At 52.3% G+C, this 25985-nt stretch overlaps 1 protein-coding gene across 2 annotated transcripts in view; it reads left to right on the top strand.

Moving 5' to 3' along the window:
- Positions 1-25985, top strand: part of LOC144785694 (protein eva-1 homolog C-like) — a 273449-nt gene that overhangs the window by 114071 nt on the left and 133393 nt on the right. For both annotated transcript variants that reach the window (XM_078664485.1, XM_078664486.1), the window contains exons 3-4: positions 4989-5112; positions 23061-23201. In XM_078664485.1, the coding sequence (XP_078520611.1) occupies positions 4989-5112; positions 23061-23201 (265 nt within the window). The remainder of the gene's footprint in view (positions 1-4988; positions 5113-23060; positions 23202-25985) is intronic.

Genomic DNA, 25985 nt, shown 5'->3' on the forward strand with positions numbered 1-25985 from the left:
TGTGGCATTAATCCCCACCTCTCAGCTCACCCACTCACCGTGTGTGGCATTAATCCTCACCTCTCAGCTCACCCACTCACCGTGTGTGGCATTAATCCCCACCTCTCAGCTCACCCACTCACCGTGTGTGGCATTAATCCTCACCTCTCAGCTCACCCACTCACCGTGTGTGGCATTAATCCCCAGCTCTCAGCTCACCCACTCACCGTGTGTGGCATTAATCCCCAGCTCTCAGCTCACCCGCTCACCTTGTGTGGCATTAATCCCCAGGTCTCAGCTCACCCACTCACCGTGTGTGGCATTAATCCCCACCTCTCAACTCACCCACTCACCGTGTGTGGCGTTAATCCCCACCTCTCAGCTCACCCACTCACCGTTTGTGGCGTTAATCCTCACTTCTCAGCTCGCCCACTCACTGTGTGTGGCAATAATCCCCAGCTCTCAGCTCACCCACTCACCGTGTGTGGCATTAATCCCCACCTCTCAGCTCACCCACTCACCGTGTGTGGTATTAATCCTCACTTCTCAGCTCACCTACTCACCGTGTGTGGCATTAATCCTCACTTCTCAGCTCGCCCACTCACCGTGTGTGGCATTAATCCCCACCTCTCAGCCCACCCACTCACCGTGTGTGGCATTAATCCTCACTTCTCAGCTCACCCACTCACCGTGTGTGGCATTAATCCTCACTTCTCAGCTCACCCACTCACTGTGTGTGGCATTAATCCTCACCTCTCAGCTCACCCACTCACCGTGTGTGGCATTAATCCTCACTTGTCAGCTCGCCCACTCACTGTGTGTGGCATTAATCCCCAGCTCTCAGCTCACCCACTCACCGTGTGTGGCATTAATCCCCACCTCTCAGCTCACCCACTCACCGTGTGTGGCATTAATCCTCACTTGTCAGCTCGCCCACTCACTGTGTGTGGCATTAATCCCCACCTCTCAGCTCACCCACTCACCGTGTGTGGCATTAATCCTCACCTCTCAGCTCACCCACTCACCGTGTGTGGCATTAATCCCCACCTCTCAGCTCACCCACTCACCGTGTGTGGCATTAATCCTCACCTCTCAGGTCACCCACTCACGTGTGTGGCATTAATCCCCAGCTCTCAGCTCACCCATTCACCGTTAGTGGCATTAATCCCCAGCTCTCAGCTCACCCACTCACCGTGTGTGGCATTAATCCCCAGCTCTCAGCTCACCCACTCACCGTGTGTGGTTAATCCCCAGCTCTCAGCTCACCCACTCACCGGGTGTGGCATTAATCCCCACCTCTCAGCTCACCCACTCACCGTGTGTGGCGTTAATCCTCACTTCTCAGCTCACCCACTCACAGTGTGTGGCATTAATCCTCACCTCTCAGCTCACCCACTCACCGTGTGTGGCATTAATCCCCAGCTCTCAGCTCACCCACTCACCGTGTGTGGCATTAATCCCCCACCTCCGAGTTCACCCACTCACCGTGTGTGGCATTAATCCCCAGCTCTCAGCTCACTCACTCACCGTGTGTGGCATTAATCCCCACCTCTCAGCTCACCCACTCACCGTGTGTGGCATTAATCCTCACTTCTCAGCTCACCCACTCACCGTGTGTGGCATTAATCCTCACCTCTCAGCTCACCCACTCACCGTGTGTGGCATTAATCCCCACCTCTCAGCTCACCCACTCATCATGTGTGGCATTAATCCTCACTTCTCAGCTCACCCACTCACCGTGTGTGGCATTAATCCTCACTTCTCAGCTCACCCACTCACTGTGTGTGGCATTAATTCCCAGCTCTCAGCTCACCCACTCACCGCGTGTGGCATTAATCCCCACCTCTCAGCTCACCCACTCACCGTGTGTGGCATTAATCCTCACCTCTCAGCTCACCCACTCACCGTGTGTGGCATTAATCCCCACCTCTCAGCTCACCCACTCACCATGTGTGGCATTAATCCTCACCTCTCAGCTCACCCAATCACCGTGTGTGGCGTTAATCCCCACCTCTCAGCTCACCCACTCACCGTTTGTGGCGTTAATCCTCACTTCTCAGCTCGCCCACTCACTGTGTGTGGCATTAATTCCCAGCTCTCAGCTCACCCACTCACCGCGTGTGGCATTAATCCCCACCTCTCAGCTCACCCACTCACCGTGTGTGGCATTAATCCTCACCTCTCAGCTCACCCACTCACTGTGTGTGGCAATAATCCCCAGCTCTCAGCTCACCCACTCACCGTGTGTGGCATTAATCCCCACCTCTCAGCTCACCCACTCACCGTGTGTGGCGTTAATCCCCACCTCTCAGCTCACCCACTCACCGTTTGTGGCGTTAATCCTCACTTCTCAGCTCGCCCACTCACTGTGTGTGGCAATAATCCCCAGCTCTCAGCTCACCCACTCACCGTGTGTGGCATTAATCCCCACCTCTCAGCTCACCCACTCACCGTTTGTGGCATTAATCCTCACTTCTCAGCTCACCCACTCACCGTGTGTGGCATTAATCCTCACTTCTCAGCTCGCCTACTCACTGTGTGTGACATTAATCCCCAGCTCTCAGCTCACCCACTCACCGTTTGTGGTATTAATCCCCACCTCTCAGCTCACCCACTCACCCTTTGTGGCATTAATCCTCACTTCTCAGCTCGCCCACTCACTGTGTGTGGCATTAATCCCCAGCTCTCAGCTCACCCACTCACCGTGTGTGGCATTAATCCCCAGCTCTCAGCTCACCCACTCACCATGTGTGGCATTAATCCTCACCTCTCAGCTCACCCATTCACCGTGTGTGGCATTAATCCCCACCTCTCAGCTCACCCACTCACCGTGTTTGGCATTAATCCTCACCTCTCAGCTCACCCACTCACCGTGTGTGGCATTAATCCCCAGCTCTCAGGTCACCCACTCACCGTGTGTGGCATTAATCCCCAGCTCTCAGCTCACCCACTCACCGTGTGTGGCATTAATCCCCACCTCTCAGCTCACCCACTCACCGTGTGTGGCATTCATCCCCACCTCTCAGTTTACCCATTCACCGTGTGTGGTGTTAATCCTCACTTCTCAGCTCACCCACTCAAAGTGTGTGGCATTAATCCTCACCTCTCAGCTCACCCACTCACCGTGTGTGGCATTAATCCCCCACCTCCGAGTTCACCCACTCACCGTGTGTGGCATTAATCCCCAGCTCTCAGCTCACTCACTCACCGTGTGTGGCATTAATCCCCACCTCTCAGCTCACCCACTCACCGTGTGTTGCATTAATCCTCACTTCTCAGCTCACCCACTCACCGTGTGTGGCATTAATCCTCACTTCTCAGCTCACCCACTCACCGTGTGTGGCATTAATCCTCACCTCTCAGCTGACCCACTCACCGTGTGTGGCATTAATTCCCACCTCTCAGCTCAGCCACTCACCGTGTGTGGCATTAATCCTCACCTCTCAGCTCACCCACTCACCGTGTGTGGCATTATTCCTCACCTCTCAGTTTACCCACTCACCGTGTGTGGCATTAATCCCCACCTCTCAGCTTACCCACTTACCGTGTGTGGCATTAATCCCCACCTCTCAGCTCACCCACTCACCATGTGTTGCATTAATCCTCACCTCTCAGCTCACCCACTCACCATGTGTGGCTTTAATCCCCACCTCACAGCTTACCCACTCACCATGTGTGGCATTAATCCTCACCTCTCAGCTCACCCACTCACCATGTGTGGCATTAATCCCCACCTCTCAGCTCACCCACTCACCATGTGTGGCATTAATCCCCACCTCTCAGTTTACCCACTCACCATGTGTGGCATTAATCCCCACCTCTCAGCTCACCCACTCACCGTGTGTGGCATTAATCCTCACCTCTCAGCTCACCCACTCACCGTGTGTTGCATTAATCCTCACCTCTCAGCTCACCCACTCACCATGTGTTGCATCAATCCCCAGCTCACAGCTCACCCACTCACCATGTGTGGCATTAATCCCCACCTCTCAGCTCACCCACTCACCATGTGTGGCATTAATCCTCACCTCTCAGCTCACCCACTCACAATGTGTGGCATTAATCCCCACCTCTCAGCTCACCCACTCACCATGTGTGGCATTAATCCCCACCTCTCAGCTCACCCACTCACCGTGTGTGGCATTAATCCTCACCTCTCAGCTCACCCACTCACCGTGTGTGGCATTAATCCCCACCTCTCAGCTCACCCACTCACCGTGTGTGGCATTAATCCTCACCTCTCAGCTCACCCACTCACCGTGTGTGGCATTAATCCCCACCTCTCAGCTCACACACTCCCCGTGTGTGGCATTAATCCTCACCTCTCAGCTCACCCACTCACCGTGTGTTGCATTAATCCTCACCTCTCAGCTCACCCACTCCCCATGTGTGGCATTAATCCTCACCTCTCAGCTCACACACTCGCCGTGTGTGGCATTAATCCTCACCTCTCAGCTCACCCACTCCCCATGTGTGGCATAAATCCCGACCTCTCAGCTCACCCACTCACCATGTGTGGCATTAATCCTCACCTCTCAGCTCACCCACTCACCATGTGTGGCATTAATCCTCACCTCTCAGCTCACCCACTCACCATGTGTGGCATTAATCCTCACCTCTCAGCTCACCCACTCACCGTGTGTGGCATTAATCCTCACCTCTCAGCTGACCCACTCACCGTGTGTGGCATTAATCCCCACCTCTCAGCTCACCCACTCACCATGTGTGGCATTAATTCTCACCTCTCAGCTCACCCACTCACCATGTGTGGCATTAATCCCCACCTCTCAGCTCACCCACTCACCATGTGTGGCATTAATCCCCACCTCTCAGCTCACCCACTCACCATGTGTGGCATTAATTCTCACCTCTCAGCTCACCCACTCACCATGTGTGTCATTAATCCCCACCTCTCAGCTCACCCACTCACCATGTGTGGCATTAATCCTCACTTCTCAGCTCACCCACTCACCGTGTGCGGTATTAATCCTCACGTCTCTCTTTTGCAGAAGGTTCTGGATGAGTGCCAGGACCAGCGCTTCTGTCAGTTCTCCGTGAACAGCCGGATGTTTGGAGTGGACCCCTGTCCGGGCACCGCCAAGTACCTCATCGTTTCCTACAAGTGTAAACCGGGTAAATCTGCCAGCTGGACCCCTCTCACCCTCTGCTTATAGTGTAAATTGGGTACGTCTGCAAGCTTCATCCTTCTCACCCTCACCCTCTGCTTAAAGGATAAGCTCGGTACATCTGCAAGCTTCATCCCTGGCAACCTCATTGTTACCTACAAGTGCAAACATAGTAAACGTAATCCCGCTCGACCCTATTGTTACCCACAAGTGTAAACCTAGTAAGGGTAATCCCTGTGAACCTTATTGTTACCTACAAGTGTGAACCTAGTAAACTTAATCCCTGTAAATCTCATTATTGTTTACAAATTTAAGGCTAATAAACTTAATCCCACCCAACCTCATTGTTATCTACAGGTGAAAACCTAGTAAATTTCAAGTAAACTTAATCCCTGTCAACCTAATTTTAGTAAACTTAATCCCTGTCAACCTCCCTGTGTTGTATCTTAAAACAAGTAGCCAAGAAGCGATTTGTAGTTTTCTTTATTAGTTCCAAGTTGCTGGTAGTAGATATACACAACAGTCCTTAAACCAGATGTATCCATTGTGCGAACCCTTACTCCAGCCCCAACAGGAGCAGCCTGCCTGCTGCTCACCCCATCTCCAAGTGTCCCCACTCATCCACATAGGCACCCGGCATTCCACGCATCACAGGCACACCAACATCCATTTACCATCTCTCACTCTGGCTGAGCAGCTAGGAGACAACGAGGCTGGGTAGCGTGCAATAACACAATGAGGATAGAACACTCTGTCAACCTCAGTATTGTTTACAAGTGTAAGGCTACTAAACTTAATCCCGCTCAACCTCATTATTGTTTACAAGTGTAAGGCTAGTAAACTTAATCCCGCTCAACCTCATTATTGTTTACAAGTGTAAGGCTAGTAAACTTAATCCCGCTCAACCTCATTGTTACCTACAAGTGTAAACCTAATTACTTTGCATCATTTCCTACAAGTGTAGAAAAGGGTGAACAAGTTAAGCTTGCAGGTTTGACCCATTTCAGCCTCATCATTTGTTACAAGCGCCTTGATGCCTACAGGTTTAGAGCGCTATATACTTTTCTTTTTTCATTTCATTTCATTTCGTCACAAGTGTAAATGTGATAAGTTTGAGGGCCTAACCTCTGTCAACCTCATAGCTTGAGAAGCGAGGTACGTACACAGACGCTACTCCTGCCCCTCGCATAGGTCAGACACTGCTGATGTCAGGAGGTTCAGCACTGAACACCGCTGCTTGGTACCAAACAGGGTAATACAGCATACAAATGATGGACGGAATGCTGACAATGCAAACATTCTCCCCCAGTCAAAAGATCTGGGTTAAATCCATCGTTCTTTTGACCACTACGCCACCCCAGTTTGGACCCAGTCATATGCAAATTAATCTTGACCCTGTGCCCCATGGGAACAGTCCAGCCTGAAGCTCCAAGCCAGGTCTTCCCTGGAGCGGAAAGAAGCATCATGGGACCGGTTTCGGGGTATGTCACCCTTTTTCAGCCCGGCTTGCTTGAATCCAGTGGCACAGTGAGCAAGGGACCCACGTCTGGGCATATCCAGCGCACTTAGGGCAAAAAGTGTTACAGCAAACAAATGATGGATGTAATACTGACAATATAAACATACTCCCCCAGTCAAAAGATCTGGGTTAAATCCATTGTTCTTTTGACCACTACGCCACCCCAGTTTGGGCCCAACCATATTCAAATCAGTCTTGACCCCATGCATCATGGGAACCGTCCAGACCGAACTGCCAGGCCCAGATCTCTGTACTGGGGTGAATGTATGACATTGTTCTGCATTCTGTCCATAAACTGTTGTTTTCGCATTTGTCACCCCAAGTGAGACGGGTATGCCCAGGCGTGGGACCCGTGCTCTCTATGCCACTGGAGTCAAGCTATCCTGGCTGATGAGGGCTGAAAGCCCGGAACTGGTCCTAGGATGCTTGATTCCGGTCCAGGGAGGACCTGGCTTGGCAGTTTGGGCTGGACTGTTCCCATTGGGTGCAGGGTCAAGACTGATTTGCATATGGCTGGGTTCAAACTGGAATGGCACGGTGAGCAAAACAACTATGGATTTAGGCCCAGGTTTTGACTGGGGAGCATGTATGACGTTGTTCTGCATTCTGTCCACCAATTGTTCTTTTTGCATTTGGTACCAAAAAAGGAGCTTTTTATCCTGGTTAGTGCACTATTGCCTGTGTCTGCTCCTGAGCTGGGCGGTGTTTCCACATCGATGTATAACCCAGGTCATGGCTTACCCAAGCTATGGAGCTCTGTTTTTGTAGCACAATTATTGCATTGCTCTCCTTTGCGGCACTTTGCACCAAGGGGGCATTCCATGGGTGGTACATGGGAGTTCCAAGGCCGGTCTCTATGGGAGATCAAAGAGGCTATTAAAACCACACTGGACAAAGGACAAAGGGCCACCTCTCCTTACTCGCTCGATCTGCGGCCTTTGATATGGTTTCACACCCTATTTTATGACAACGTCTCTCTGAGGTTGGCCTAGGTGGGATTTCTTTGAGATGGCTGTAATCTGCACTAGGGGGAGGGGACAAGAAGTGTGGCTTGCCCCTTGTTTGTCATCATCACAGAAGCTTGCCCATGGGGTGCCCCAGGGCTCTTCTTTGAGCCCCAAACTCTTCAACATCTACGTAGCACCCCTCGCCACATTCATGGATCCTGCGTCTTGAAGCCTAGCTCTTACTCTGATGATGCTACTGGCAGGGGCAATGGATGGTGCAAGGGGCTGGATTTCTTCCTGGTGCGGGCCCTGGCGGTTACAGTTTTACAAATCAACCACTGAGGACACGACCCCTTCTTGCACAATACCAACCACACATGCAAGCCCAGGCCAGGCAGACAGGGCGATGCACCAGACAAAAGACTACCGTCCCCTCCTCTGTGTGTGCACCTTGTCGTCAGGACACAATGGTCTCCAGGCCTCCGTCATCACTTCAGAGCCTGGTGAGCCGGAGGTGGCACTAGTCAATTTAACCCGGACACAAGAGAGGTGCTTGCAGCACACACCCTCAACTCAAGTATTTCAAAGTTCTCTCAAAAGCAGCAAGGAAAAAGGAAACACACTGAAAAAGATTTACCTAGGATCACACAGTTTGGTCAAGTGGGGAAGCTGGGAAAATTCCTAGGGTTTTTTTCATGTTGCTTTCTCCCACTAGATTAAATTCTTGGCACATTAGGTAGGAGTGTGGGTAGCAGGCAAGCCGCACCCGCTCGTTTTGAGTTTGAGCAGTGTTTGAAGTGCATTAAAAAAAGTATGGGAGCTGTTATGCTCTGCACAATGGGGGTGGAGTGAGTGAGCAAGTGGGTGTGGTCAAAGGTGTGGCTAAAAAAACGAAACATTCTGTAACTTTTTTCATTCTTTCACACACAGCTTAAGTGAAAATGAAATGCAAATGTTGTTAATCAGTGGTAAAGTCACCATCGTGCACTATGGAACCTCTGTTGGTTCATGCACAGCACCAGAGAGACACAACATGAAATCCTGGTTGGTGCAGAGGTGAATAGTGACTTGTATGTTTACTGCTGCGAGGTCTCAGTCTGTGGCAGAAAGCACTGTGAACATGTAAGTCATTATTTTAAACTTACTTTATACACAGTAAGATAGTAAGATAGGCTGGAACAACAGGTGCGAAAGGGATGAAGATTAAAAAGTGTATCCAAAATATAGATTTTAGTAATACCAGACTGTACACAGTCCAAATCACACACTTCACGGCTTAACTGGTATCTCCCAGTCAAAACCTCTCAAAAAGAATAAATGTGTGCCATCAGGAAGCTTAAAGTGGTTCCATCAATTAACGCCAATACCGGCTTCCAGGCACCCAAGACATTTGAAGATTGTCCTGTTGCGCATATTTACATTTTATTCAGAGAAGCAGGCACCCTGGCAGGAAGGCTTGTTTCGCTGTCTGCCCTCCCTTGGTTTCACCCTGGCAGGAAGGCTTGATTAGCTGTCTGCCCACCCTTGGTTTCAGCCTGGCAGGAAGGCATGTTTAGCTGTCTGCCCTCCCTCTGTTTCACCCTGGCAGGAAGGCTTGTTTAGCTGTCTGCCCTCCCTTTGTTTCACCCTGGCAGGAAGGCTTGTTTAGCTGTCTGCCTCTCCCTCTGTTTCACCCGGGCAGGAAGGCTTGTTTCGCTGTCTGCCTCTCCCTCTGTTTCACCCGGGCAGGAAGGCTTGTTTAGCTGTCTGCCTCTCCCTCGGTTTCTCCCGGGCAGGAAGGCTTATTTAGCTGTCTGCCCTCCCTTTGTTTCTCCCTGGCAGGAAGGCTTGTTTAGCTGTCTGCCTCTCCCTCTGTTTCACCCGGGCAGGAAGGCTTGTTTAGCTGTCTGCCTCTCCCTCTGTTTCACCCTGGCAGGAAGGCTTATTTAGCTGTCTGCCCTCCCTTGGTTTCACCCTGGCAGGAAGGCTTGTTTAGCTGTCTGCCCTCCCTCGGTTTCACCCTGGCAGGAAGGCTTGTTTAGCTGTCTGCCCTCCCTCGGTTTCACCCGGGCAGGAAGGCTTGTTTAGCTGTCTGACCTCCATCGGTTTCACCCTGGCAGGAAGGCTTGTTTAGCTGTCTGCCCTCCCTCGGTTTCACACTGGCAGGAAGGCTTGTTTAGCTGTCTGCCTCTCCCTCTGTTTCACCCTGGCAGGAAGGCTTATTTAGCTGTCTGCCCTCCCTTGGTTTCACCCTGGCAGGAAGGCATGTTTAGCTGTCTGCTCTCCCTCGGTTTCTCCCGGGCAGGAAGGCTTATTTAGCTGTCTGCCCTCCCTCTGTTTCACCCGGGCAGGAAGGCTTGTTTCGCTGTCTGCCTCTCCCTCTGTTTCACCCGGGCAGGAAGGCTTGTTTAGCTGTCTGCCTCTCCCTCTGTTTCACCCTGGCAGGAAGGCTTATTTAGCTGTCTGCCCTCCCTTGGTTTCACCCTGGCAGGAAGGCTTGTTTAGCTGTCTGCCCTCCCTCGGTTTCACCCTGGCAGGAAGGCTTGTGTAGCTGTCTGCCCTCCCTCGGTTTCACCCGGGCAGGAAGGCTTGTAGGGCTGTCTGACCTCCATCGGTTTCACCCTGGCAGGAAGGCTTGTTTAGCTGTCTGCCCTCCCTCGGTTTCACCCTGGCAGGAAGGCTTGTTTAGCTGTCTGCCTCTCCCTCTGTTTCACCCTGGCAGGAAGGCTTATTTAGCTGTCTGCCCTCCCTTGGTTTCACCCTGGCAGGAAGGCATGTTTAGCTGTCTGCCCTCCCTCTGCTTCTCCCGGGCAGGAAGGCTTATTTAGCTCCTCCCTCTGTTTCACCCTGGCAGGAAGGCTTGTTTAGCTGTCTGCCTCTCCCTCTGTTTCACCGGGCAGGAAGGCTTGTTTCGCTGTCTGCCTCTCCCTCTGTTTCACCAGGGCAGGAAGGCTTGTTAAGCTGTCTGCCTCTCCCTCGGTTTCTCCCGGGCAGGAAGGCTTATTTAGCTGTCTGCCCTCCCTTTGTTTCACCCTGGCAGGAAGGCTTGTTTAGCTGTCTGCCTCTCCCTCTGTTTCACCCGGGCAGGAAGGCTTGTTTCGCTGTCTGCCTCTCCCTCTGTTTCACCCGGGCAGGAAGGCTTGTTTAGCTGTCTGCCTCTCCCTCGGTTCCTCCCGGGCAGGAAGGCTTATTTAGCTGTCTGCCCTCCCTTTGTTTCACCCTGGCAGGAAGGCTTGTTTAGCTGTCTGCCTCTCCCTCTGTTTCACCCTGGCAGGCAGGAAGGCTTATTTAGCTGTCTGCCCTCCCTTGGTTTCACCCTGGCAGGAAGTCTTGTTTAGCTGTCTGCCTCTCCCTCTGTTTCACCCTGGCAGGAAGGCTTGTTTCGCTGTCTGCCTCTCCCTCTGTTTCACCCGGGCAGGAAGGCTTGTTTAGCTGTCTGCCTCTCCCTCTGTTTCACCCTGGCAGGAAGGCTTATTTAGCTGTCTGCCCTCCCTTGGTTTCACCCTGGCAGGAAGGCTTGTTTAGCTGTCTGCCCTCCCTCGGTTTCACCCTGGCAGGAAGGCTTGTTTAGCTGTCTGCCCTCCCTCGGTTTCACCCGGGCAGGAAGGCTTGCTTAGCTGTCTGACCTCCCTCGGTTTCACCCTGGCAGGAAGGCTTGTTTAGCTGTCTGCCCTCCCTCGGTTTCACCCTGACAGGAAGGCTTGTTTAGCTGTCTGCCCTCCCTCGGTTTCACCCTGGCAGGAAGGCTTGTTTAGCTGTCTGCCCTCCCTCGGTTTCTCCCGGGCAGGAAGGCTTGTTTAGATGTCTGCCCTCCCTCTGTTTCTCCCGGGCAGAAAGGCTTGTTTAGATGTCTGCCTCTCTCTTGGTTTCACCCTAGCAGGAAGGCTTGTTTAGCTGTCTGCCCTCCCTCGGTTTCACCCTGGCAGGAAGGCTTGTTTAGCTGTCTGCCCTCCCTCGGTTTCTCCCGGTCAGGAAGGCTTGTTTAGCTGTCTGACCTCCATCGGTTTCACCCTGGCAGGAAGGCTTGTTTAGCTGTCTGCCCTCCCTCGGTTTCACCCTGGCAGGAAGGCTTGTTTAGCTGTCTGCCTCTCCCTCAGTTTCACCCTGGCAGGAAGGCTTATTTAGCTGTCTGCCCTCCCTTGGTTTCACCCTGGCAGGAAGGCATGTTTAGCTGTCTGCCCTCCCTCTGCTTCTCCCGGGCAGGAAGGCTTATTTAGCTCCTCCCTCTGTTTCACCCTGGCAGGAAGGCTTGTTTAGCTGTCTGCCTCCCCCTCTGTTTCACCCGGGCAGGAAGGCTTGTTTCGCTGTCTGCCTCTCCCTCTGTTTCACCCGGGCAGGAAGGCTTGTTAAGCTGTCTGCCTCTCCCTCGGTTTCTCCCGGGCAGGAAGGCTTATTTAGCTTTCTGCCCTCCCTTTGTTTCACCCTGGCAGGAAGGCTTGTTTAGCTGTCTGCCTCTCCCTCTGTTTCACCCGGGCAGGAAGGCTTGTTTCGCTGTCTGCCTCTCCCTCTGTTTCACCCGGGCAGGAAGGCTTGTTTAGCTGTCTGCCTCTCCCTCGGTTTCTCCCGGGCAGGAAGGCTTATTTAGCTGTCTGCCCTCCCTTTGTTTCAAACCTGGCAGGAAGGCTTGTTTAGCTGTCTGCCTCTCCCTCTGTTTCACCCGGGCAGGAAGGGTTGTTTAACTGTCTGCCTCTCCCTCTGTTTCACCCTGGCAGGCAGGAAGGCTTATTTAGCTGTCTGCCCTCCCTTGGTTTCACCCTGGCAGGAAGGCTTGTTTAGCTGTCTGCCTCTCCCTCTGTTTCACCCGGGCAGGAAGGCTTGTTTCGCTGTCTGCCTCTCCCTCTGTTTCACCCGGGCAGGAAGGCTTGTTTAGCTGTCTGCCTCTCCCTCTGTTTTACCCTGGCAGGAAGGCTTATTTAGCTGTCTGCCCTCCCTTGGTTTCACCCTGGCAGGAAGGCTTGTTTAGCTGTCTGCCCTCCCTCGTTTTCACCCTGGCAGGAAGCCTTGTTTAGCTGTCTGCCCTCCCTCGGTTTTACCCGGGCAGGAAGGCTTGTTTAGCTGTCTGCTCTCCCTCGGTTTCACAGTGGCAGGAAGGCTTATTTAGCTGTCTGCCCTCCCTCGGTTTCACCCTGGCAGGAAGGCTTGTTTAGCTGTCTGCCCTCCCTCGGTTTCTCCCGGGCAGGAAGGCTTGTTTAGATGTCTGCCCTCCCTTGGTTTCTCCCGGGCAGAAAGGCTTGTTTAGATGTCTGCCTCTCTCTTGGTTTCACCCTAGCAGGAAGGCTTGTTTAGCTGTCTGCCCTCCCTCGGTTTCACCCTGGCAGGAAGGCTTGTTTAGCTGTCTGCCCTCCCTCGGTTTCTCCCGGTCAGGAAGGCTTGTTTAGCTGTCTGACCTCCATCGGTTTCACCCTGGCAGGAAGGCTTGTTTAGCTGTCTGCCCTCCCTCGGTTTCACCCTGGCAGGAAGGCTTGTTTAGCTGTCTGCCTCTCCCTCAGTTTCACCCTGGCAGGAAGGCTTATTTAGCTGTCTGCCCTCCCTTGGTTTCACCCTGGCAGGAAGGCATGTTTAGCTGTCTGCCCTCCCTCTGCTTCTCCCGGGCAGGAAGGCTTATTTAGCTCCTCCCTCTGTTTCACCCTGGCAGGAAGGCTTGTTTAGCTGTCTGCCTCCCCCTCTGTTTCACCCGGGCAGGAAGGCTTGTTTAGCTGTCTGCTCTCCCTCGGTTTCACACTGGCAGGAAGGCTTGTTTAGCTGTCTGCCCTCCCTCGGTTTCACCCTGGCAGGAAGGCTTGTTTAGCTGTCTGCCCTCCCTCGGTTTCTCCCGGGCAGGAAGGCTTGTTTAGATGTCTGCCCTCCCTCGGTTTCTCCCGGGCAGAAAGGCTTGTTTAGATGTCTGCCTCTCTCTTGGTTTCACCCTGGCAGGAAGGCTTGTTTAGCTGTCTGCCTCTCCCTCAGTTTCACCCTGGCAGGAAGGCTTATTTAGCTGTCTGCCCTCCCTTGGTTTCACCCTGGCAGGAAGGCATGTTTAGCTGTCTGCCCTCCCTCTGCTTCTCCCGGGCAGGAAGGCTTATTTAGCTCCTCCCTCTGTTTCACCCTGGCAGGAAGGCATGTTTAGCTGTCTGCCTCCCCCTCTGTTTCACCCGGGCAGGAAGGCTTGTTTCGCTGTCTGCCTCTCCCTCTGTTTCACCCGGGCAGGAAGGCTTGTTAAGCTGTCTGCCTCTCCCTCGGTTTCTCCCGGGCAGGAAGGCTTAATTAGCTTTCTGCCCTCCCTTTGTTTCACCCTGGCAGGAAGGCTTGTTTAGCTGTCTGCCTCTCCCTCTGTTTCACCCGGGCAGGAAGGCTTGTTTCGCTGTCTGCCTCTCCCTCTGTTTCACCCGGGCAGGAAGGCTTGTTTAGCTGTCTGCCTCTCCCTCGGTTTCTCCCGGGCAGGAAGGCTTATTTAGCTGTCTGCCCTCCCTTTGTTTCAAACCTGGCAGGAAGGCTTGTTTAGCTGTCTGACTCTCCCTCTGTTTCACCCGGGCAGGAAGGGTTGTTTAACTGTCTGCCTCTCCCTCTGTTTCACCCTGGCAGGCAGGAAGGCTTATTTAGCTGTCTGCCCTCCCTTGGTTTCACCCTGGCAGGAAGGCTTGTTTAGCTGTCTGCCTCTCCCTCTGTTTCACCCGGGCAGGAAGGCTTGTTTCGCTGTCTGCCTCTCCCTCTGTTTCACCCGGGCAGGAAGGCTTGTTTAGCTGTCTGCCTCTCCCTCTATTTTACCCTGGCAGGAAGGCTTATTTAGCTGTCTGCCCTCCCTTGGTTTCACCCTGGCAGGAAGGCTTGTTTAGCTGTCTGCCCTCCCTCGTTTTCACCCTGGCAGGAAGCCTTGTTTAGCTGTCTGCCCTCCCTCGGTTTTACCCGGGCAGGAAGGCTTGTTTAGCTGTCTGCTCTCCCTCGGTTTCACACTGGCAGGAAGGCTTGTTTAGCTGTCTGCCCTCCCTCGGTTTCACCCTGGCAGGAAGGCTTGTTTAGCTGTCTGCCCTCCCTCGGTTTCTCCCGGGCAGGAAGGCTTGTTTAGATGTCTGCCCTCCCTCGGTTTCTCCCGGGCAGAAAGGCTTGTTTAGATGTCTGCCTCTCTCTTGGTTTCACCCTGGCAGGAAGGCTTGTTTAGCTGTCTGCCCTCCCTCGGTTTCACCCTGGCAGGAAGGCTTGTTTAGCTGTCTGCCCTCCCTCGGTTTCACCCTGGCAGGAAGGCTTGTTTAGCTGTCTGCCCTCCCTCGGTTTCTCCCGGGCAGGAAGGCTTGTTCAGCTGTCTGCCCTCCCTCGGTTTCACCCTGGCAGGAAGGCTTGTTTAGCTGTCTGCCCTCCCTCGGTTTCACCCTGGCAGGAAGGCTTGTTTAGCTGTCTGCCCTCCCTCGGTTTCTCCCAGGCAGAAAGGCTTGTTTAGATGTCTGCCCTCCCTTGGTTTCACCCTGGCAGGAAGGCTTGTTCAGCTGTCTGCCCTCCTTCGGTTTCTCCCGGGCAGGAAGGCTTGTTTAGATGTCTGCCCTCCCTTGGTTTCACCCTGGCAGGAAGGCTTGTTTAGATGTCTGCCCTCCCTCGGTTTCTCCCGGGCAGGAAGGCTTGTTCAGCTGTCTGCCCTCCTTCGGTTTCTCCCGGGCAGGAAGGCTTGTTTAGCTGTCTGCCCTCCCTCGGTTTCACCCTGGCAGGAAGGCTTGTTTAGCTGTCTGCCCTCCCTCGGTTTCACCCGGGCAGGAAGGCTTGTTTAGCTGTCTGTCATCCCTCGGTTTCTCCCGGGCAGAAAGGCTTGTTTAGCTGTCTGCATTTCCTAAGTTTCACCCAGGCAGGAAGGCTTGTTCAGCTGTCTGCCCTCCTTCGGTTTCTCCCGGGCAGGAAGGCTTGTTCAGCTGTCTGCCCTCCTTCGGTTTCTCCCGGGCAGGAAGGCTTGTTTAGCTGTCTGCCTCTCCCTCTGTTTCACCCTGGCAGGAAGGCTTATTTAGCTGTCTGCCCTCCCTTGGTTTCACCCTGGCAGGAAGGCTTGTTTAGCTGTCTGCCCTCCCTCGGTTTCACCCTGGCAGGAAGGCTTGTTTAGCTGTCTGCCCTCCCTCGGTTTCACCCGGGCAGGAAGGCTTGCTTAGCTGTCTGACCTCCCTCGGTTTCACCCTGGCAGGAAGGCTTGTTTAGCTGTCTGCCCTCCCTCGGTTTCACCCTGACAGGAAGGCTTGTTTAGCTGTCTGCCCTCCCTCGGTTTCACCCTGGCAGGAAGGCTTGTTTAGCTGTCTGCCCTCCCTCGGTTTCTCCCGGGCAGGAAGGCTTGTTTAGATGTCTGCCCTCCCTCGGTTTCTCCCGGGCAGAAAGGCTTGTTTAGATGTCTGCCTCTCTCTTGGTTTCACCCTAGCAGGAAGGCTTGTTTAGCTGTCTGCCCTCCCTCGGTTTCACCCTGGCAGGAAGGCTTGTTTAGCTGTCTGCCCTCCCTCGGTTTCTCCCGGTCAGGAAGGCTTGTTTAGCTGTCTGACCTCCATCGGTTTCACCCTGGCAGGAAGGCTTGTTTAGCTGTCTGCCCTCCCTCGGTTTCACCCTGGCAGGAAGGCTTGTTTAGCTGTCTGCCTCTCCCTCAGTTTCACCCTGGCAGGAAGGCTTATTTAGCTGTCTGCCCTCCCTTGGTTTCACCCTGGCAGGAAGGCATGTTTAGCTGTCTGCCCTCCCTCTGCTTCTCCCGGGCAGGAAGGCTTATTTAGCTCCTCCCTCTGTTTCACCCTGGCAGGAAGGCTTGTTTAGCTGTCTGCCTCCCCCTCTGTTTCACCCGGGCAGGAAGGCTTGTTTCGCTGTCTGCCTCTCCCTCTGTTTCACCCGGGCAGGAAGGCTTGTTAAGCTGTCTGCCTCTCCCTCGGTTTCTCCTGGGCAGGAAGGCTTATTTAGCTTTCTGCCCTCCCTTTGTTTCACCCTGGCAGGAAGGCTTGTTTAGCTGTCTGCCTCTCCCTCTGTTTCACCCGGGCAGGAAGGCTTGTTTCGCTGTCTGCCTCTCCCTCTGTTTCACCCGGACAGGAAGGCTTGTTTAGCTGTCTGCCTCTCCCTCGGTTTCTCCCGGGCAGGAAGGCTTATTTAGCTGTCTGCCCTCCCTTTGTTTCAAACCTGGCAGGAAGGCTTGTTTAGCTGTCTGCCTCTCCCTCTGTTTCACCCGGGCAGGAAGGGTTGTTTAACTGTCTGCCTCTCCCTCTGTTTCACCCTGGCAGGCAGGAAGGCTTATTTAGCTGTCTGCCCTCCCTTGGTTTCACCCTGGCAGGAAGGCTTGTTTAGCTGTCTGCCTCTCCCTCTGTTTCACCCGGGCAGGAAGGCTTGTTTCGCTGTCTGCCTCTCCCTCTGTTTCACCCGGGCAGGAAGGCTTGTTTAGCTGTCTGCCTCTCCCTCTGTTTTACCCTGGCAGGAAGGCTTATTTAGCTGTCTGCCCTCCCTTGGTTTCACCCTGGCAGGAAGGCTTGTTTAGCTGTCTGCCCTCCCTCGTTTTCACCCAGGCAGGAAGATTTGTTTAGCTGTCTGCCCTCCCTCGGTTTTACCCGGGCAGGAAGGCTTGTTTAGCTGTCTGCTCTCCCTCGGTTTCACACTGGCAGGAAGGCTTGTTTAGCTGTCTGCCCTCCCTCGGTTTCACCCTGGCAGGAAGGCTTGTTTAGCTGTCTGCCCTCCCTCGGTTTCTCCCGGGCAGGAAGGCTTGTTTAGATGTCTGCCCTCCTTCGGTTTCTCCCGGGCAGAAAGGCTTGTTTAGATGTCTGCCTCTCTCTTGGTTTCACCCTGGCTTGTTTAGCTGTCTGCCCTCCCTCGGTTTCACCTTGGCAGGAAGGCTTGTTTAGCTGTCTGCCCTCCCTCGGTTTCTCCCGGGCAGGAAGGCTTGTTCAGCTGTCTGCCCTCTCTCGGTTTCACCCTGGCAGGAAGGCTTGTTTAGCTGTCTGCCCTCCCTCGGTTTCACCCTGGCAGGAAGGCTTGTTTAGCTGTCTGCCCTCCCTCGGTTTCTCCCGGGCAGAAAGGCTTGTTTAGATGTCTGCCCTCCCTTGGTTTCACCCTGGCAGGAAGGCTTGTTCAGCTGTCTGCCCTCCTTCTGTTTCTCCCGGGCAGGAAGGCTTGTTTAGATGTCTGCCCTCCCTTGGTTTCACCCTGGCAGGAAGGCTTGTTTAGATGTCTGCCCTCCCTCGGTTTCTCCCGGGCAGGAAGGCTTGTTCAGCTGTCTGCCCTCCTTCGGTTTCTCCCGGGCAGGAAGGCTTGTTTAGCTGTCTGCCCTCCCTCGGTTTCACCCTGGCAGGAAGGCTTGTTTAGCTGTCTGTCATCCCTCGGTTTCTCCTGGGCAGAAAGGCTTGTTTAGCTGTCTGCATTTCCTAAGTTTCACCCAGGCAGGAAGGCTTGTTCAGCTGTCTGCCCTCCTTCGGTTTCTCCCGGGCAGGAAGGCTTGTTCAGCTGTCTGCCCTCCTTCGGTTTCTCCCGGGCAGGAAGGCTTGTTCAGCTGTCTGCCCTCCCTCGGTTTCTCCCGGGCAGGAAGGCTTGTTTAGATGTCTGCCATCCCTCGGTTTCACCCGGGCAGGAAGGCATGTTTAGATGTCTGCCATCCCTCGGTTTCACCCGGGCAGGAAGGCTTGTTTAGATGTCTGCCCTCCCTCGGTTTCACCCTGGCAGGAAGGCTTGTTTAGATGTCTGCCATCCCTCGGTTTCACCCGGGCAGGAAGGCTTGTTTAGATGTCTGCCATCCCTCGGTTTCACCCGGGCAGGAAGGCTTGTTTAGCTGTCTCCCCTCCCTCGGTTTCTCCCTGGCAGGAAGGCTTGTTTAGCTGTCTGCCCTCCCTCGGTTTCACCCTGGCAGGAAGACTTGTTTATCTGTCTGCCCTCCCTTGGTTTCACCCTGGCAGGAAGGCTTGTTTATCTGTCTGCCCTCCCTTGGTTTCACCCTGGCAGGAAGGCTTGTTTAGCTGTCTGCCCTCCCTTGGTTTCACCCTGGCAGGAAGGCTTGTTTATCTGTCTGCCCTCCCTTGGTTTCACCCTGGCAGGAAGGCTTGTTTATCTGTCTGCCCTCCCTTGGTTTCACCCTGGCAGGAAGGCTTGTTTAGCTGTCTGCCCTCCCTTGGTTTCACCCTAGCAGGAAGGCTTGTTTAGCTGTCTGCCCTCCCTTGGTTTCACCCTAGCAGGAAGGCTTGTTTAGCTGTCTGCCCTCCCTTGGTTTCATAGCACAGGAGCCTACTCCCTTCCACTTCAGCTGAAGCATTTCATCCGTCGGAATTAACCGTCCGGAGACATCCCCCCCATTTCAACCACTGGGCTCGAGTGTCCAAGAGGACCTCGCGCTGAACCAGAGCCGGGCATCGGCTCGACCCTGGCTCATGCTTCCAGTGCAGGCCCACCTCTAGGGGGTACCTTGTGTGTGATGGAAACAACCACTGCATGCGCGGGGCGCTGGCTCTATCCTTAGTGCACTAAAACGAACAAGACTGTGCAGAGAGTCCAGTGGATCCCCAACTGGTAAACAGAGGTAAAAGGAGATACTTATAATGCTCTCTTTGTGGTAGTGCGGGTGAGCAGTTAGACAGTGCTAAGCATTTGTTGTGCTCACAGAGGCAATAAATGGGACACATACTCAAGAATAAATCCAAGACCTATTTGTAGAAAAATAACAATTATCTTTATAGAAATTTGAGAAGCTAGACTTCAAAATCAGATAGATAGTTTGTATATTTTTTTGTATTTCGAAGAAAATTTTATGCAGTTTGAAATATACAATTCTTACAGTATCTCAGCGCACGGCGGAAGATACCATCAGATATTTACCATCGAGGTCAGTGGAGAAAGCACCGGGTATCTTAGGCTGTTAATGAACTTTGGCAGACCGCCAACAAGCAACCACTGCGATCACCGGGAGGAGACAATGGAGTTCATTGGAGTCGGGGGGACCGCCACACAGTTACCGTTGTGGTCGCTTGGAGCAGGAATCCACTGTGGGGTTTCGGTTGACCTCGGTCTTCCAGATTTCTGAGGTGGTCTTCCCTGGAAGGATGGAGGTCTTTGGTGGTGTTGGCCTCGGGCACAGCAGCCAGTTTCAGATGTCTTGGTTGGGAGGCACTAGAGGTCATAGGGGCACTTTCAGTCGTCACCGGTGTGGTCGGGGCACAGGGGAAGTGCAAGTCAGTCCGTCGCGGATGGTAGTCGTGTCCAAGTTACTGCTTCAGCGCAGTCGATGACACCGGCAGGAGGGTGCTGGCTCACAGGAGTGGGGCTGTCTCCAGTATCAGCTACAAGGCTGTGAGGAGTTGTCAGAGCTGATGAATGCGAGTAGGGGTCGAGGGTGGTGAATCATGTTGACACAGTCCGTACCGGTCCTCACCATGAAAGTAAAGGCCAGGGACTGAGACCTCTAGCCCAAAGGGAGGTTCTTGGTAATTTGTGAAGGCTGTTAAGGGCTCTCGTGATTCTTGGAGGTCTTGCATGTTTCAGGATGGACAGCAGGTCACAGTTGTTGAGTTCTGTTTGCAGTTGGCAGGGTTTGCACTGGTTTCCACTTCAGCAGGCCTCAGTTCCTGGTCCGCCAGCGGCCTTCTTACATCGTATGCTTTAATTTCCGTCAAACTGAAGTCCGGTTCTCAGAGGGCCACCTAAATACTGAATTCAGGGACGTTAGAGGGGAGGTCATGTAATAGTAAATGGGTTACTGACCTGTAGGGTGCCAACACCCCCTATATGCTCATCCCACATGGAGGTGACATATGCCTGACTCCTAATAGGCTCCTATCCCCAATCTCAAGATGGTGGAAAGTGAAAAGTGGGTCTACCTCTCCTGCCCCACCTGAGGGGTGATGCAGGGTGAAGGTAGAAACATCTTCAAATTTACCTGATTTTCCAGGCAGTCCTACCGCCAAAAGTGGAGGAGGCGTGGGGGATCACCATCTGCTTCTAACGGCAGAGGGCGGGGGGGCAGGGTTCAAAGGCGGCATGTCCTTTGAAGTTCCCGCTTCTGCTGAGGCAGATCCTGCAGGGGGGAAGGTGTCAACACCTCCGCCCAGAGCAAGCTTTGTTCCTGGATCTGGAGAGTGCTCGCTCCCACTCCAGGGGTCCAGAAACATGTCTGGTGGTGGCAGACTGACGAGTGCCAATCAGGAGCGACAGCGGTGTTTGGTAAGGTTACAGGGGACATTTCAAAAGGGTCTCCTGCGTGAATTTATGAATGAATTCCCATACTGGCATCAGTGAGGATTTATTAAGACATGATGTTTGGTACCAAACATCCTTAGCAATCAGTGAAGTCATCATGGAGCCAGGAAACTCGTGTTGACACGTATCTAGCCCATATACTCTTTATGACTTCCCTGTTCACTTATAACATCACAGAATGGACAGGACATTGTAGGGGCGCATCTGCTCATGTGATATGCCCACACATAGGATATAGTGCACCCTGCCATAGGGCTACAGGCCTGAAGTAAGGGTGATTTACCTATATAGAGGGCTTTAAGTGGGAAAAAAACTGGGGGTGCTCTAAAAGGGGTGTGACAAATTTCTTAAAGGGGTTTGGCCTATCCGAGTAGGGGCATTGTCTAAATCAAGATAACTAGCATTATGTGCTTAAGAAAATCATGAAGTCGCATCCTGCAAAGGATAATAAAATAGGCAAATAAGTATATTTATTAAGTTTAAGCCATAAAATACAAAACACTTTAAAAAAACATGTAAAAATTATTTACATTACTTAAAAATCTATTGCAGGATTTCCCAAAATGCTTGAACATATTCACTGTGTCTATTTTGCTAGGGTTTCTCACAACAATTTTCTTCAGCAGACCTTCCACCTTTTGCCAGCCAACTCTTTACATACAACTTTGCGTCAAATGTTTCAAATGGAGGATGATTGAGTTTTACCCATAAGCATGAAGAAATGGTCTCTACAAGAAGAGAGGCCCTTGTTGGACTAGCAATAAAATTCATTGTGCTGAAACCTCTCTCGCAATCCACATTACTTGCTAGCAGGGTTTCGATGCAAACTACTAAATTTAAAACATTTTAATGGTTCAGGGGTTTTCTTTCCACCGAAATCTTTGAAAAGTCTAAAAGTTTGGATAGTATCTCTTGCCGGCAGCTGAAACTCTGAACACAGTTTCTGGATCTCTGTTTCACCATAAAGAATGCATTCATCACCAGAAGGCAAGTTGCCTGCATCTAGCACACCGAAGATGGCTATAAGTTCTTTCTCAGAATCCGGGGCACATTTTTTAGTGATATTTACAAACCAGACAGTCAATACACAACCAGGCAGAGGCACACAGAAAGGCTGAACAGGAAAATAGCCACTTTCTAAAAGTGCTATTTCCAAACTTAGAATTTAAAAACCATCTTCACTAAAGGATGTGTTATTAAATTCTGAGTTCAAGGATACCAAATTCCATATGTATCTCTTGCCGTTATGGGAAGACATGCAGGTAAACATGTCACACAGCATTCCCCAATGGTACCCTATGGGCAAGATAGCCTTTCTATAGTGAAAAACGAAATTGGCAGTATTTCACTATCAAGACATGTTACCCACACTAGTACCAACAAACAAAAACCGGGACGTCTTGTCACCCTACCTTTGACCTTTGAGGCCCAAAAATAGAGCCCCCTAGAGTCCCCTTTCGAGGCCCCCCCCAAAAATACTGGGGGGGTCAGCCCCCCACAGCCCTCCCCCCCCAATTAAAGCCCTGCCAGTATCTTATGCAGTGTATGGTTGGCATGGCACACAGGGCTGGGTGTCATGCAGATGATTTGGATTTCTCTGCACCAAGACACTCAGCCTGCAGTGCCAGTGTGCATGGTCTTGGTGAGGGGTCCCTACGGTGGCACAATTGGTGCTGCACACCCCGAGGACCCATGCCCCAGGCACCGTGTTACCATTTACCAGGGACTTATAAGGGCATCTGAAGGTGTGCCAATTGTGGTACAGTTTTGGGAAAAGAGATTTAATCGGGAACCTGGTTAGCAGAGTTCCAGTGCACTTACAGTTCGAAATCACATCAGGAAAAAGAGGCCCGTTCCCACAACATGAGACTCCAGACCGCAGGTCCCCTCTGCTGTTGAGGGGACACGGCTATTTAAGCTCAGAAACCCCAATGATGTATCATGGCATGTTGTATTTGGGTACTTGTATAGCGCTTGGCTGCCAATGATATGGCACTGTAGCACTGTGCTTCTTTGTCCAATTTGGTGCCAACTGGATCTCAAGCGGTAAGTTGCCATGTCTGAATATGGCATCAGCTGGAGGGTGTGCGGGGGTTTGGTAGAGATCGTGGGCCTCATTTATGGGATTTTGGTATAGGGTGGACAATGATCCATGTGATGCATGTTGGGGCTGTGCTTGGGATTATCGGAGGTTCCCCGACATGCTTCTGTGACCCTTACATGCTTCTGTCGTAAAGTAGCACGCTTCAGCAGGTTCTCAGGTTCCATTTCCGGTGTACGGCTCCCAGGTTGGGTCCGCGCTGCCATGTTTTCGCTCAAGGCCTCTTTCCACGTTGGTAGTAACGGGTTCCCTTTCTCTCCCTCTAGATAACCACCGGGTGAGGACAGTCTGCGAGGATGAGAAGCTGCACCTGCACTGCCGAAACACCTCGGTGCTGGCCATCTACTCTGCCAGCTTCGGGCGACCCCTGCGCGGGAGTCCCGAGTGCGTCTCTGGCCCTGAGATTGGTAGGTCTGGGTCCGCGGGTTAGGGGAGGGGAGCGGTAGAGGTGGGCGAGCCAACACATTAACAGGGAGAGCCGAGCCGGAGCCGAGCCGGGGTCCACTTGGTCTATGAGCCTGTGCCCGAGCTCAGCCCTGAAAATATTTGGCAAGTAAATCATGCAACAAACATTACATTAGAGCGTGATGATTCAAGAAAGTGTATTTTTTTTTAACATAAGGAAGCATTTCAGTTTAGGATATCAGATTATATATTTTTTTTAAGTGAGGCTTCCTAAACATGAACTAAGAAAGAGTCCTGCCCTTCACCTCCTAATGAAAATGTTATTATTCAACTAAAGGGTTCATTTATGACTTTAATGGTGCAGGGCAGCGCAGTGAGACACCTTACTATGCTGCCCTGAATCACAGAGAAAGGGCAGGAAGGCGTCATATTTATCCAATACGGCACATTCCTGTTCTTTCCCCTTGCGCTGGCACCATTTTTGCATTTAGCAAGCACATTCCTGCAGAAAATCAACCCTGAAAGGCTTTTGCCTCTTCCTATGTGTGCTGCAGAATATGGAATATATAGAAAGAGGGAAAAACAAGAAGAAATGAAGATATTTCTCCTAGTTGCACCTCTCCTGGGAAGGTGTGTCTTTTTGGAACATTCACAGGTCTACCTGTTCTGCAAGTCTGGAAATGCGTCAAAATCCATGGATGTTGCGTGGAAACACCCGCACAACGCCCATGGAACGCCTCCCTGGCGCAGACCAAGACAATGCAGCGATGTGCGCTGCCCTACGTTACTCAAGGTGGCCGTGCGTCGCTTCATAAATCTCATCTTACATTTGCGCCGCTCTTGCCCCACATTGCTGGCGCAAGAACGATGCAAAGGGGCTCATTATCTGCCCATAGGAGACACGTCAGTTGTCAGGTGCACCTTATATGTGGCCTAGATTCTTATCACATTATATTTCATTAAAAGCAAACACTCAAGGGTTTTCTAACATGCACATCCTGAACTCACCTAGATGAAGGAGCTCTGAAATGTGATAATAAACAAAATTTAGGCTCAGTAAAATGTAAGATTTGCCTAGGGTCACACAGGTTGGCAAAGCAGGGATACAGGGAATGACACCAGATTCATCAGTTTCACACTGTGCAATTCTTTCACTAGAGGGGGGTCTCTTTCTGACATCAAAGGTTAATGATTCCTCCAGTAATTCTTGGAGGATGACATCAGATCATAGGTGAGAGGCAGAATCCACTTTTTTTGGGGCAATTTACTCAGAATGAACATTATCCACGAATATTAGAGCACTTTACAACAGTGTGTGTTACAAATTATGTTTTCAGCACAGGCAGATTTGCCAGGATTCACAGCATTCAAAACCAAGGCCAGGGTTACCCATGATACCTGGTCGGCAGCTGTAGCCGCTATGCCACATTGTCTCCCATTAAACCTCGGCTTATTGTGGGTTCAAGTTCCAAAAGGACCTCCAGCCGAGCCACAGCGAGACACATGGCTCGAGCCTGGCTGCAGCTTACAGTGGTTCCCCCACCTCTGGGCAACAGGCCCGGTCCACACCATTACCACCCGGAGACTGCAGGGGGCGTGCCGAGCACAGCTTGGTCAGTAAGATTGGGGGGGTGAACTTCAGATTTCCCAACAACTATGCTGGTATACCTGGTAAAAATGGTGTGGCGCAGCGGGCAGGGTACCTTACTACAGACCACAGGGTTCACGGGTTGATCTCCGGCTGCAGGTTAGCCCAGCACCCTGTGACTCTGTGCAAAAGCATGCTTAATCTTCCTGATTGCCCCCAGCGCCGGGACACCAAGCACTCTGCCTTCAGGATTGTTAAGGCCTGCCATAGGAGTGCCTTATAGGTATATATGTGTCTATATATAATGGTAGGGATAGGAATACTATACCTAAGCAAGGGGTGATTACACGACCTTGCCCCAGATGAGTGATCAGCCCATTGTGTCAGTTTGGAGGGCCAGCCAGGGGTGGCATAGTTCATGCTGCAGCCCCTGGTAGGCCTTGGGTGCACCTATGCCCTGGGTAATTATAGTACATTATACTGGGGCTCATAAGGTGACCCCCAACATCCAATTGGAGATGTACCTAGAGTACGTGGAGTCCATTTTACAGAGAGAGCAGATAGCCTGGGGCCCTGATTAGCAGGATCCCGGGCCAACTAAGTTGAAAACCAGCTAAACACAAGGCAAAAAATCTGGCGTAACTATAGTCAGGTATTCACCTTCCTACACAACCCCCCCCCCAAACGAAAGGAGATAAGGCTATCCTTGACCAGGTAAGCCTATATTGCCTAAGTGGTCATATAAGGAAGTACCTGCACTAGCATGGTTACCCCCTATCTCATGGTCCACTAAGCAATATCTCACCCTAAGGGTATCTGAGGGTCTCCACCATAGGGAATCTCTACCTGTGGTGTGTTTTGGCAAAGTAAAAAGCTGGTGTTGAGATGGAGTACTGGAGTGAGGCTCCACTAATGTAGGGTTCAGCTTCCTCCAATCATTATCCACCATGTGTGCCTTTATTTCCAGGACTGAGTTGCACTGTGCTCTCAGGGTCAACCTCTGGCTGCCTACAGCTGGAGGCTGGGTCCCTTTTGTTGGCTTACTGGCGGGACAGGTAAGGTTTGGGGCCTTTGGGTCCCAGGTTTGGCTGTGCCCAACAGAGTCCATCTGGGGGAGGTCCCTAACTAAGAGTACGGGAGTTCCCTCAGGAGTTTTTGGATTTTTTACCTTGCTAGGGCTGCTAGCTTTGGTGCCCCT

Source organism: Lissotriton helveticus, chromosome 10, assembly GCF_964261635.1.
Source record: "Lissotriton helveticus chromosome 10, aLisHel1.1, whole genome shotgun sequence".
NCBI classification, from domain to species: Eukaryota; Metazoa; Chordata; class Amphibia; order Caudata; family Salamandridae; genus Lissotriton; species Lissotriton helveticus.